The sequence below is a fragment of the Chaetodon auriga genome, chromosome 11 (genome assembly GCF_051107435.1).
Source record: "Chaetodon auriga isolate fChaAug3 chromosome 11, fChaAug3.hap1, whole genome shotgun sequence".
In the NCBI taxonomy this organism is placed as follows: domain Eukaryota; kingdom Metazoa; phylum Chordata; class Actinopteri; order Chaetodontiformes; family Chaetodontidae; genus Chaetodon; species Chaetodon auriga.
Window position 1 is genome coordinate 13919914 of NC_135084.1, and position 12645 is coordinate 13932558.

At 44.7% G+C, this 12645-nt stretch overlaps 1 protein-coding gene and 1 non-coding gene across 2 annotated transcripts; both read right to left on the reverse strand.

Annotated features, from left to right (window-relative positions):
* Positions 1-2206: 2206 nt before the first annotated feature.
* pprc1 (PPARG related coactivator 1) lies at positions 2207-12562 on the reverse strand. Its single transcript, XM_076742263.1, has 14 exons — positions 12450-12562; positions 10153-10248; positions 9873-10022; positions 9575-9655; positions 7422-9480; positions 7153-7206; positions 6126-6186; positions 5749-5816; positions 4748-5471; positions 4437-4643; positions 4267-4327; positions 4059-4180; positions 3566-3717; positions 2207-2682 (listed from the first exon to the last, which is right to left on the reverse strand). Exons 1-14 carry the CDS (start codon positions 12528-12530, stop codon positions 2582-2584), a joined length of 4017 nt encoding a protein of 1338 aa, XP_076598378.1. The 5' UTR covers positions 12531-12562; the 3' UTR covers positions 2207-2581.
* Positions 3806-3945, reverse strand: LOC143328709 (small nucleolar RNA SNORA50). The gene has a single exon (XR_013077843.1). It is a non-coding gene; the product is annotated as a small nucleolar RNA SNORA50 (small nucleolar RNA).
* Positions 12563-12645: the final 83 nt, after the last annotated feature.

Sequence of the window (12645 nt, forward strand, 5' to 3'; positions counted from 1 at the left end):
CACCAGGATATATCCAATTATGTGTTTGAGTAATTACCCAGAACTAATACAGAAAGTAAACTTTCCGAAGAAATCACATTAATGAAAGGTGGTGCATGCTGTATGAGTGATCCTGTCTGCTTTATGTGATAGGCCTCTTCACAGTTGGAAAAGCACAGGTGTTAATAATAACTAAAGATAGTGTCCCAATAAGCCATGACTTTGACTGTGAGCTGGTTAGACTCTTTACAGCAGACATTTTGGCATTTCATAGCAGGTAAAGCACAGACATAATTTGAAAATATAACAAGTGCTTTCCTTCTAGATGAGCTATTTCCAGGGCCCTCATATTTTGCATGCCGGCTCACTGGGACACTTAGTGGAACTGAGTAAATTAAATTAGTTTCACCTGTGCTTTTCCTGCCATGAGCTTTAATATGTCAAGCAGAATTACTTTATTTCTGTCTTTTTCCAATATCAAAATAAAGGAGGGGAAAAGGGCCTGTAGCAGAGGTTTGGGCACCCTGCATGGTCAGTACTGAATAACACCCCCTTTGTCAAGTGATGCAACTTGTAAAGACTTTTTGTTTCCAGCTAAGAGTTTTTCAGTTTTTGTTTGGGGGATTTTCGCCCATTCTTCCCTGCAAAAGGCTTCTAGTTCTGTGAGATTCTTGGGTTGTCTTGCATGCTCTCTTGAGGTCAAGCCACAGATTTTCAGTGTTAAATCATGGGACTGTGAGGGCCATGGCGAAACCTTCAGCTTGTGCCTCTTGAGGTAGTCCATTGTGGGTTTTGAGGTGCAATTGATTTGCCTTTCGAGCAATTGAACAAGTAGTTGTGTCAGAAAGTTTTCCAGACCTCAACTTGACCTCCACTGTTCCTGTTAACTGTCATTTGCTGCTGCTGGTTTATTGGTGATTTCCAGCAACAGTCAAAAGAAAATCAGCAATGCAGCCTTTGTCCATTATGCCCCAAAGCTCTGAAACAAACTGCTGACAGATATCAGGGAAGCAGCTCACTGAATATTTTCAAAAGAAAGCTAAAAACCTATCTCTTCACTTTAGCCTTTCGCTAGCTATGAACTCCTGATGCAGGTCTGAAACTTCTGTGCTTGGCCTCATGCTTACTCACTGCTGCATTTCTTCTAAAATGTTGTCTTACTTGATTTTATGTATGCTATGTAATCTATTTTAACCTACCTATACCATCATTTTATGTTGTGATTTGCCTTATTTTACCTTTGTGTGGTTTTATGCATTGTCTTTATTCCACTTTATTTTACATTCACTTTTTATCTGTTTTTATGTCCATCCTGTTACACGCTGGTCTCTGAGCAATATTAGGTTGTGTCCTGAAGGCAGATAGGACCCACAGTGAGATTACATCCATGAGAAGACGTTCTGAGGCGGCTGTGAAATGCCTGCTTCAGTGTGATCAAGACCTGTACTGAATCAGTATCTGTAGAGAAGGAAAAAGATTCTGTTGTGACTGAGAACCACATAAAGCAGAGAGAGATACCAGACGAAGAGTGCTTTTAGAGCTTCACCCTAATTGACCTTCTTATTCTTATTTCACATAAATTTTTTTGTTTTAATGCCCATTCTGTCTTTTTTTATGTAAAGCATCCACCTGGTGCATGTAAGTTTTCTTGTAAAGCACTTTAAGCTGCAATTCCTGTATGAACGGTGCAATGTAAATAAAGTTTATTATTTCTTATTTATGTTACTGAGGAAATTGCTACCTGACAACACTTCTGCTTTCTTATAGCCTTTCTCCTGCTTTGTGGGCATCAATTCTTTTCATTTTCAGAGTGCTCGGCAGCTGCTTAGAGGAGCCCATAGCTGCTGATTATTGGGACGTGGTTTGAAATGTGCATCACCTAGCCCTTCCTAACGATGATTGGGAACAAGCCATATCAGGCTAATTATGGTCACAAACCTGAGAGCTCAAATCTCATGGGGTGTCAAAACTTTTGCACGATGCTTGCTTTCCTTTTTTCCCCCATTCTAAAATTGTACAAAACACAAAAATGATGCAGTAACATTGCTTAAAATACTGAAGAGGATGTGTCTTTAACTTTATGACTTTTGGAGATGAGTGCATCTTCTACTCTCTTAACTATTCACAATAACGAAATAAATTTTGACCAGGGGTGTCAAAACTTGTGCATCTACCTTAATGACAAAAGCAATACAGACGAGTGAGCTGGAATGAAAAACAAGCGTTTCAAGTTCTCATTTTTATTTAGGTTCGTAGTACATTCACATGTATTACAACCTGTCCCAGTAATTAGGGAGCTCCACTCCACTTACCTTTCCATATTAAAAATGATTCTCTCCATACAATTCAGATTTGATTTTACATTTAAATAAACTTTTAAAAATTATTTAATTTTACTTATTCCATTTTTTTTCTTTTACTACTTTCATTACAAATCTTCACTTCAATAGAAGGTGTTAGCTTGCAGAAACAAAATAAAACAAACAAAACAAAATTATGCAAAGGTAATGCAACAACTAAAATGTAAAGACAGTGTTGCAGGTGAGGAGCCGAGTGTTGGCTCTGAGGTAAGTGTCAGCTGCTTCCTGCTGCAGGCCTCCTGTTACCTCCTCTGATTCTGCTGGGCCTGCCTCAGTAAAGTGTCAAAGTCTAGTGCATGAAACTTGCCTTTCGCAGGCAATGGATCGTACTCTCTACTCGAATCTGAAAAGAGAAGGAAACAGGGTCAGCACTGCAGTGAAATTCAGCAGAACACGCTGCGTTTGGGTTGAAACTATTCCAAAAGACTGATGTGACTCCTGAAACCACAGCTGTAACCAAGAGTCAAGTCATGAGTCCAAATCCTCCCGGCAAAACCCATCCCAATTTTTTGACTTGCCACCCCTCCTTTCCTCTTTTTCATCACTATTTCTATGTTTATTCTTAGTTATCTTTATCGTTTCAAAATGTTCTCCCCACTTGAAGGAATGCATGTCTGGTAGAGAAACATTAAATTCCTGTATTTGGCACAAAGTATATTTTAGTATTTTTTTTGCCAAATAAATCAAATTTGAATATGCTGAGTCAAATAACATCAGAATCAACATTTAAAACCCATCATGTGTCATGTAACATATCATTAAAACAGGCCAGATCAATAAAACCTCCATTCAGAAAATCAATACAGTGGACATGACCAGCGGCTCTTCGGTGGTAACTGCAGCCGTGCTAGCAAGCCATGAAAGAAACTTGGTGACCTTGTGTGAAAGCCCAAGAATAATTCAACATTCTACATCTGTATACTTTTGATAATTGAAAAATTTGCCTTTTTCTCTTTTTCAAATCATGCAAACAACAAATGGAAAAAGGACAGGATCCCTCCAAATAGCTACCGCGTGATTTGCCAAGTTTCTGAGTTATTGGCTGTAGTTCACACAGTACAACAGCTCTCTGTTGCATTTGGCTTGTAGTGAGCACACTGCATCAAGATCAATTGCAGCCAATATCACCAACCTTCAGCAAACCACATCAATACTATTTGAATAGATCAACAGCACTCTGGGTAAGAGCTGCAGAACTTTTGTTGTGTCTGCTGATTTGTACGTACCCAGGTCAGCATAGCTGGTCTGGCAGAACTGTCTCCTTCCACCAAAACAGAGATCAAATGGCAGCTCGTCGGGCTTGCGCAGCTTGCTTCCATTCTCGATGGCCGTGAAAGCATCCTGGTTGTTGTAATAAGTCACAAAACCATAGTTGTCCCTGTGACAGATGAGGAAACCACCGGCTTGTAGTCAGTTTCAGTTTCTTAGAGGTCCAGTGAAGGTCAAACGGGTCTTAGTTAGTTTTGAGCTGTGACTTGCTTTTAAAAGAGCGACCTGGGACTGTTGCCAGGAGGCTCCAGTTATGAACAAGCCTGAATTCACTTTAGCACTGTAGCTTGGCCTAAGAGGTCACAGACAAGACCAACAAGGTTCAAAGACAGTGCAATCTGATCGTATTACTGCCTAACTTAAAAGTTAACAGTGAAGTATTCCTTTCATAAAAAAGAAAACCATGAAGACAAGCGTATGCATGTGTAACAGTCGCTGTTGTGTACTTACCCATGATCTCTAAAGTGCAGGGTGCAGTCCTCAATCTCACCAAATAAAGAGAAGCGCTCTTTAAGTTCTTTTTGGGTCATTGTAGCTCGAATTCGACCAACGTAAACAACCCGACGTTCCTCCTGAGAAAAGGAAGCAGCTGATCAGAGGATTCAAACTTTGAACTGTTTTGCTTTGAGACCTGTGTACTCAAGTAAAATGAACTTACGATGGCTTTCTCCTTGCATCTCTTGTCCATCTCCACATTTGCACTGTGACCATAGTCAGGCCTACATGAGGAAGGCGGGGTGTTTAGTCATTTTCCTTCATTTATCAAAGTATAGCCATGAAGGTACAGTATTGACTAGCACCCAGATGAGCATGATGCACATACTGTACCTGTGATATCTTCTGCTTCTGCTCCACTGTGCTTGCCTCTGAGGTGACTGAGACCGCGACCTGGAGCGACTCCAAGAGCCAGAGTGAGAGGAGGAATAGGAGTACCTCCTCCTCCTCCTGGGAGGGGAGCGGGACACAGAGGGAGAGGATCGAGAGGAGGAACGGGACGAGGAGCTGGAACTCCTCCCAGAGGGACAGGGGCGATATCTAGAATGGAAGAAATGCCAGTGATGAACAAGGGAAAGTACAAGCCCTAGAAATGCTATCAGGATGCCACAGGAATGGAAGGTATTTCGGCTGAGGGGTCTAACCTTTTTTTAGATGGAGAGTGTGATCTAGACCGAGATCTAGAGGAATGGGAGTTTGACTCTGAACCGCTGGACATGGGGCTGGGAGAACGATGGGATCTTCTTTTTCTAGACCTGCCCCCAGTCCGCTCTTTGGGACTAGATCTGGGGCTGGGTGTGCGACGAGCAGCATGTTGACGGTAGGACCTCCTAAAAGGCCCTCTGCTGGGGCTTCCTGCCTTAACAGCGGTCTCAGTCTCCTGCCGAGCAGGTGAAGCATCAGGAGTCTCCAGGACAGAGCTTGTCTCCATCCCATCAGTCCTGTGATCCAGGGGCTCTGTCAGGGAGAAAACTGGTGCTTTGGCTGTAACGGCAGTGTTTGTGGTAGACTGGCCAGACCATGCTGGGGCAGCTGGGGGTGTTTGTGTAGTGGTTGCAGCGGGCTTGATCGGTTTAATAGTGATAAAAGATTGCTGTTTGACATTCCAGCGCCTGCCTGGCTCTTCGGTGCCTTTGTTGGGGAGGCAATAGTCATGGTCGATGCATGCCACTTCAGGGGCGATTGTGGCGGCAGCAGCAGGAGTGGGCTTGCTGCGGGACCTGACGGAGGGCAGCGGCCGGGCCTCAATCTGGATAACCTTGGAGGGGCTTGACTTGGAGGCCTCAGCGACCTTGCTCTTCCCCAGCAGGGCCATAGGGGCCAGAGGTCTCCACATCTGGTGGGGTGGAGTTGCTGGAGGAGTAAGAGCTAAAGAAAGAAAGTGCACCACAATTATACTGAGTTGGCCATTTGTGTTGTCAGGTAGTGAATCTCTGACCATGATGTGCTACAACTGCATCTAATAGCTGCAGTTTAATACTGGATTCATTCAGAGCACAGAAGCCATACAAGAGAATCAAATGGAAACACTTCTAATCTGCAATTTTATTATAAAGATAAAAATCTAAGTCACTTCTCTTCATGTTATTTTAGTGATGTAACTTAATGGAGTTATCTTGAAGCCAAAGTCAAACTGCTGATTTACCTGCAGTACTTGAGAGGTCATTAGCTCTAACACGCTCCACAACTGTTTTCTCTGGAGCCAACTCAACACTGCGAAGGGAGCACAGGAGTCCGTTAGTACAGAATATCACTGGATTAGAGTGCAGCCAAGTCCGGGCTAAAAAATCAAAATTAAAAAAAAAGGAAAATTGTGCAAATTCAGACTTGAGGAGGCCACTGAGGCCAGACAAAAACAGGGTTTGCGGTAGGTCTTGGCAAAAGGTGTTTGTGCGTCACCCCCACACACACTGAAACAAACACATACATACACTGAACAGGTATCACTCTCCTGGGGACATTCAGAGAAAGCACAACTCCACCACTCACACAGAGCAGCTTCAGGGCTGTAGGGTAACTCACCTAGAGTTTCCTACAGCTACTGCTCTACCAGAGACCTCCGGCACACATTGTTCCTCTTTGGCTGAAGAGAGAAGGAACAAGGAAATGAGTGCATCAGCACAGGGAGGAACACAACGGACAGAGAAACAACCCCCCCAAAAGAAATGTCTAGATGAAAATCCTGCTTGACAGACATAGAATGAACTTTACATGCCACCGCGTGTCAGGTGTAAATGCGGTGTATTGTGCACACAATATTAGCGCACAGTGTAATGTCAATGGGAATTCTCCAAATGGTCAGCAGCTGCATTAGCCATAGTACACACAGTGTGATGGCTCAATACCAAGTCCACTGACATGAGTAAGGCACATACAGAGTCCAGCCACTTGTTAGGGGCTTGTATATCCGCCCAAACAAAGACAGTAGGGTGAGAGTTAAATGGATTTGCGGACAGGGCAGAATTCCAGCAGCTGAGCAGACAAGAGCACAAAGCAGCTTCTCTGCCCCCCGCAGCACCCATCTCTTAAAGGGGAAGGTTTCAGCAGGGGCGGGGGGTGTTGAATACACTTATCTAGGAGGATCAGATAAGCTTTAAAATCATACGGGCAGCCTGATTTGCCCCATAGGTCACTCATGTTGGACCTCAAAGGTGGCCTTCTTATCCACTCTGCTGATGACACACATATACACAACATCAGTGTGTTTGTTGTGATCAACTTAGCTCTTTATGGAGGCACTTGCTGTCCTGTAAGTCTTTTAATCAAAGTCTTTCTACCCACTAAACCACTACTGCTAACCAAGATAATGTTGCAATGTTGTACCTGCACCTTCTTGCCATTACGAAACAAGGAAAACTGATACTCTGACTACATTTAGCTTGGTACTACAGTTTGTGACCCATTTAGCTACTGGCCAGTATACCCACCCTTATGCCAGACATCAACTCAGACAGAAAACACTTTGGAGTGTGTGACATTCTCAAACACAGAGTGGACAGAATACTTCTTTCTGACAGGAAACAGTAGAAATCTGCCCATTATTGATTACCTTGGGTTTCCTCAAACTGCTCCAGCAAGCTGGTCAGATCACTTGCTTCAATTCCTACAGCAAAAAAAAGATAATTTCATTATGTATTGGATGATAACACATAATAGAACATAAAAAGACATGATGGCTGAGCATATTTGTTCGTATACACAAACGCTCTGATTACAGTCACACTGGAATAAACCAAGAACACAGTCAAACAAGACAAAGAGGGCAAAGAAATAAAATTGTCATTACTGTCAGCCTTTCTTAAACAACCTTAAACTCACCTATCTCACTGGTGAAGGCCTCAATCAGCTCCTCTGTGGGGCTTTTTGCCTTTTGGGGCTTCACTGTTATAGTGGACTTCTCTTTAGTTTCAAGCACAACAGGTTCTGTCTTTAGACTCTGGCGGGGATGAGTAGCACTGCCTACTTTAGTACCATTGGCTGCAGCTTTGGAGGACTTGCTATCAGATGTGACGGGGTTATCCAAAAGGGTTGGAGCAGTGACCTCAGACACCTTCCTGAAAACAACAGTGATCTTCTGGGAGGCACTGGGTGCAGACAAGGAAGCAGCGGTAGGTTTCATCACCTCTGTAGTGGTTTTAGTGAGCTCGACAGACTTAGGAGTCTGAGAGTGGAGCCTTTCGTCAACTCCACCCTCTGCCCCTGAAAGTGCAGGAGAACATTTCCTATCTGCTAACGACATGAACTGAGTGTCAGGTTTTAAAGAAGCTGGAGACCCAGAGCTCTGAGGCACGCAAAGTGCAGCAGTGGTGTGCTGATGAGTGGGTACATTCATCACTGGAGTTGGGGCCGGAGCTGAGGGTGTTTGGGGTGGAGAAGGTTTGGAAGGTTCAGGTGTTTGTTGAGGTTTAGGAACAGGAGTAGCAGCTGAAACCTTGCTGGATGAGGCAACCATGTAGGCGGGTGGCACCAACAGCGCCTCAGGGGTGGGTGGTGCACATGGTCCCCTTGGTTGCCAGGCAGGTCTGACTTCCTCCACTTCCTTCTTCACCACCTGGGGGTTGTGGCGTCGGGGGTCCTTGAGGGTGGGGTCAGGCAGGCAGGGAATAGGGAGAAGCTCTTTAGGAGGCTCAGGAAGGCTGGGCCACTTGGTGCTGTTGCTGTTGTCTTTGTTTTCCACTGGAGTTGGCTTTTTCTGTTGTCGGAGCCGCCGGTACTCAGCTAGACTGAGGGATTTGGGTTTCGGCTCTGAGACTGTAGGGGTCACAAGAGGGAGGGCCTCACCAACTGGTGGTGTCATCTGAGGTGTTACAGGACCGGGGCCAGCTGCTGGGCTCTCTGAAGACACTGGGGGCAGAACAGCAGAGGGAGCTGCTGATGAGTCTTCCAGCTTGTCGGGGGCGGGCTGTTCAGGAGTTTCATCGGGCTGCTGGCAGCTCACAGCTGTGGGCTGAGTCTTCTCAGGGTTAGCATTTAACAGAGCCGTTTTCTGTCTAGATGACACAGATGTGGCAACTTCCACTTTCGTTTCCGGCATTAGTGTTGTGGTGGTGGTGATTTCAGTTTGTGTTTCAGTTTGGCATGGATTTAGTTTCTTCGGTTTTATAGAGGAAGAAGCCTGAGCTGAGACAAGGGGAACCTTTGGGAGTTTCTGTTTCTTCTCTTCTTTGATCAAACTTTTTTCTGGCTTTTTGGGTGACTCCTGTGCTGTATTCCTTACTGTGCCACTCCTAAGGACCCTTCCCTCCACAGGTTTGGGCTGGAACTGCTCCTTGCATTTCTTTTTCTTTTTTCTCCGGGAGGGACTCTTTGCTTTAATCTCTTCCTTCTGTCTCTTGATCATCTTATCTTTCATATCTAAACATAGGTCTGGTGTCACAGGGGCTACAACTTTCACTGGAGCCTCGCTAACTGTTACATCCTCATCATCGACGACAATATGCTCCGAACTGTCAGAGGCCACATCGTATGCTTCATCTGAAACTTTCTGTTCATTCTCTGAAGACTGCTCTTTAAGTTGCAGAGAGACTGGGAGATCCATGTCTGGGATGGCCAGGATGGGTTCTCCATTTTCCCCCTGGTCCACAACCTCGAGTAAGATGCCTCCTTCGGGCAACATCTGCTCCCCCTCGTCATTCTCCACACAAATGGCCATACAGTACGGGTGCATATGCCTGACCAGGTCTCCCAGGCTAACTGAAACGCCATCGTCCCCCTCCTGCTCAAAGGTGACAGGAAGTGAGGGGGTCAGACCTTCCCAGGCCAGCAGGTCATTGTCATGAGATGAATCGTGCCTCACTGGGCTCAGGGTGAGGGAGCTGTCTTCCTCTTCCTCCCCGTCACTCCTCTGGAGAGAGTCTGCCTGTATCCTGGGAAGGCTCTGGGTAAAGACACAGACACACATATCCAGATAAATCCTGAAATCCATCTGACATACAGGTTTATATGCATTGCTTATGTGTGTGAAAAGCTACCTTTCCAGTCGATAAGGGTCTTGCGCTACAGAATGCATCTTTCTCTGGAGGGGAACGGGACAGACACAGCAATCTCCTCAGCTAGAGAGTGAAGACAAACAAAAGCATAATGCTGTTAATAGATTTTCACATTTGTGGAATTTAAGAGAATGGGCAAGAAGTATGTTTAGAACCATGAGGTCAGCAGGTTGTCCTTCCACCCCCTTTCACTCTCTCTGCCCGAGCTCAAAAGGCCAAATGGGGGGATGCTGATTCTGTGAGACACTTTGAGAGTTATGCATGACAGCTGGGAACTAACCGGAGAGTGTTCCCTGCCCTTCTGACCCGACAGCAGGTCCGAGTCAGGCAGTGTGTCAAACGGAGACAGGTTCTCATCATCGACATTGTCAAGGATTTCCGTCAGGGCAGTTAGCAGCGTGGCTTCGCTCTCCTCGTCTAGTCCTTTAGTCTAAATACAGACATGGAAATGAGGTCAAAGCAGGCACAACTGGGAGTATAAACAAACAACTTTTCAATGCTCACACGTCACGGATCTCTCAGATTTCTGTAATACGTCAACCATGTGAAATCAGTCTTGCCTCTATTGTTGGCGTGTCCTCAAAGATAGAGAGGATGGAGGGGTCTAAGCAGCTTTGAAGGGCCTCCAGAGTTTCTCCAGAGCTCAGCACAGCAGACTGGAGAGGGAAAAACACACTTCAGTATAGTTCAAACACAACTGACAAAACAGAAACCACATATTCATGCACAAGTACATAATTGAGGCTACAAACATTTAATTACCACAGTACAAAATAGATGAAGACAAACAGTTGTTACTGAAAACAAATGCTTACACCCCCAGCACACCCAAATCCAAGGAAAATAAAAACCACTTCTGTGCATATTTTAAACAGCTCACTTAACTCTATTTTAAGCAATATTTAGAAGCTTGACGTATTATATGGAGACACCAACCTTGTTTTATTAACAACTGCAATGTCTCTATTTTAAAGGTTTGCAGATGGAGGGATAATTTGGGTTCAGGGGCTTCCATCAAAAGATCTGTTCCCTTGTATTATCACATATGGACCACTGAGGCGTTCTACCCACTCCATCACAAAACCAGTGTTGCACCATGTACATCTGTCTCAGCAGAGTTGACTGTTTCAAACAAAAAAAATATCTTTTAAAAAGTCTAGCCTGTGTAAAAGCGAGCAGTGAAAGAGGTCAATCAGGTTGATTTACTCAGTGAGCGGAGCTGAGTGGAAGCCTAAGCACAAGTGAAGAATTCGAAGGAAACCCTAGAGGGCAAGGCAGGGCACATGTCTTTAGTCTTTGGCATGAGGGAGACGAAAACAAGATAACAAAGGCATTTTTCGAAGATCTGAAATATGAAAGAACATGATGGATATTCAAGACTCCAATTAACACTTAAATGATCAATTTAAGTTCACATGTAACTTGACAAATAAGTTAAACATCTTAAATAATCCACAAAGACAAAATTCAGTAGGAAAGACTGGTAAGGCAGAAATATTACATTTTGAATACTAGTTTGATAAACTAATGTAAAATTCAGATAGTTTAAGTGTGTCAGACACCATGTGATGAGGCTCACTTGCTCCCATAACAACTCTTTGGATTTAAACTACATGCATAACTGCACACAGTCCTGCACACAGGTCCCCCTACAAGAGCGGCCAGCTGATAACATGATGCACTTTCATCTAAAAACGCAGTCACATCTTAGAGTGACCCACGTGTTCCCGAACACACATGCACACACAGCGCGCAGACATGTTTGATCCTTGCCTCATCCCGTCCAAAGGGAGGCCACCTCGCCCACGTGTTGCACTACAACAAACCGGCGCAGGGCCCTCATCTGCGCCGCTGTCTGATATGTTTGAATTAGCAACTGATAGGGCACGTTTGAACACAGTTTTGGACCAAAATTCAAAATCTCCAGGCAGGTAGTCATTAAATGTTATGATAGTGTGTCTGTGTGTGTCTGTGTGTGTGTGTAGCGTTGTGCCTGCTGTGCGCATGTGTGCAGGAATCCAAAACGTGATCACCACGACGAAACCACATGTGGATGTGACAGGATGGGCTTTGAATGAAAACTTGCTGCTGCAGTGTGTGTGTGTATGTGTGTGTGTACTGATTGCAGTCACTGTCTAAATATAAAAGAGCTTCAGTGTGGTGTGCATCATCACCGATGACACATTACTGCAATGTGCTGGCATGGAGCCTGCAAACTACACCACCCTGGCATTAACCTTATCCGCTGTCAGGTTAAAAAAAAAAAAAAAAAAAAAAAATTTAAAAAAGCATGATGCACCCTCACTGTAATGATGATAAAACTAGCTACCTAGCATCTTGAAGGGTCTTTACCACGTGTGAATGAATAGTACACAGAGTACTTTTGCACAAAAACCCACAGATGGAGCTTAAATTTGTATTATTGCTAATAATGGTAGAACTGGTGGAGATGCCAGGTAGTCTACCAATAAAAACACACAACTGTCACTTGACTTGTTTAAACGACTGTGATGTTAAAAGGGAGGAAATCTGCGTCGTTCACCAACAGACCGGCCAAGCTACACTGACTCACCGGCTAGCTTCAACACACAGCTGGAAAATACCACGAAATTCACAATGAAGTTAGGTATTAAATACACGACCAAAGAGGTACCCGGCTGTATTTGCCATTAAAATGTCAATACTTTTTCCAATAAGTTGTACTAGTGATGCTACGGCTGCATCCACGTGTCACTTCTCCATGCGCAACGTACAGCTCGTACACACAACACGCTCTGCCCCGCTTCCAGAAACACACACGAAATTAGTAACAGTGGACCCACATGTTAAGAAATAAAGTATGGATCAGGTTCTCTACCTCGTCTAGTGTATCCATGGGGAAAAACTCCATATTGCACGCAGTTAAAGTCTCCTCGCCTGCTCCCCACCGCGCCGCCATCTTGCATGCGTACACCCCGACCGGACTCGTTTCGGAATGAAAAGTAATGAATCGCGCAGGAGGAACAAGCACGCCGGCAGGAGCCACGTGGTCCCACATTCCCGGTAAAATGACG

Coding starts and splice junctions, on each gene's coding strand:
- pprc1 (XM_076742263.1), bottom strand. CDS start 12,530: ATGGCGGCGCGGTGGGGAGCAGGCGAGGAGACTTTAACTGCGTGCAAT. Junction 5,817..6,125: donor GTAGCTGTAGGAAACTCTAG/GTGAGTTACCCT, acceptor CTCCCTTCGCAG/TGTTGAGTTGGCTCCAGAGA. Junction 4,328..4,436: donor AGAAGCAGAAGATATCACAG/GTACAGTATGTG, acceptor TTCCTCATGTAG/GCCTGACTATGGTCACAGTG.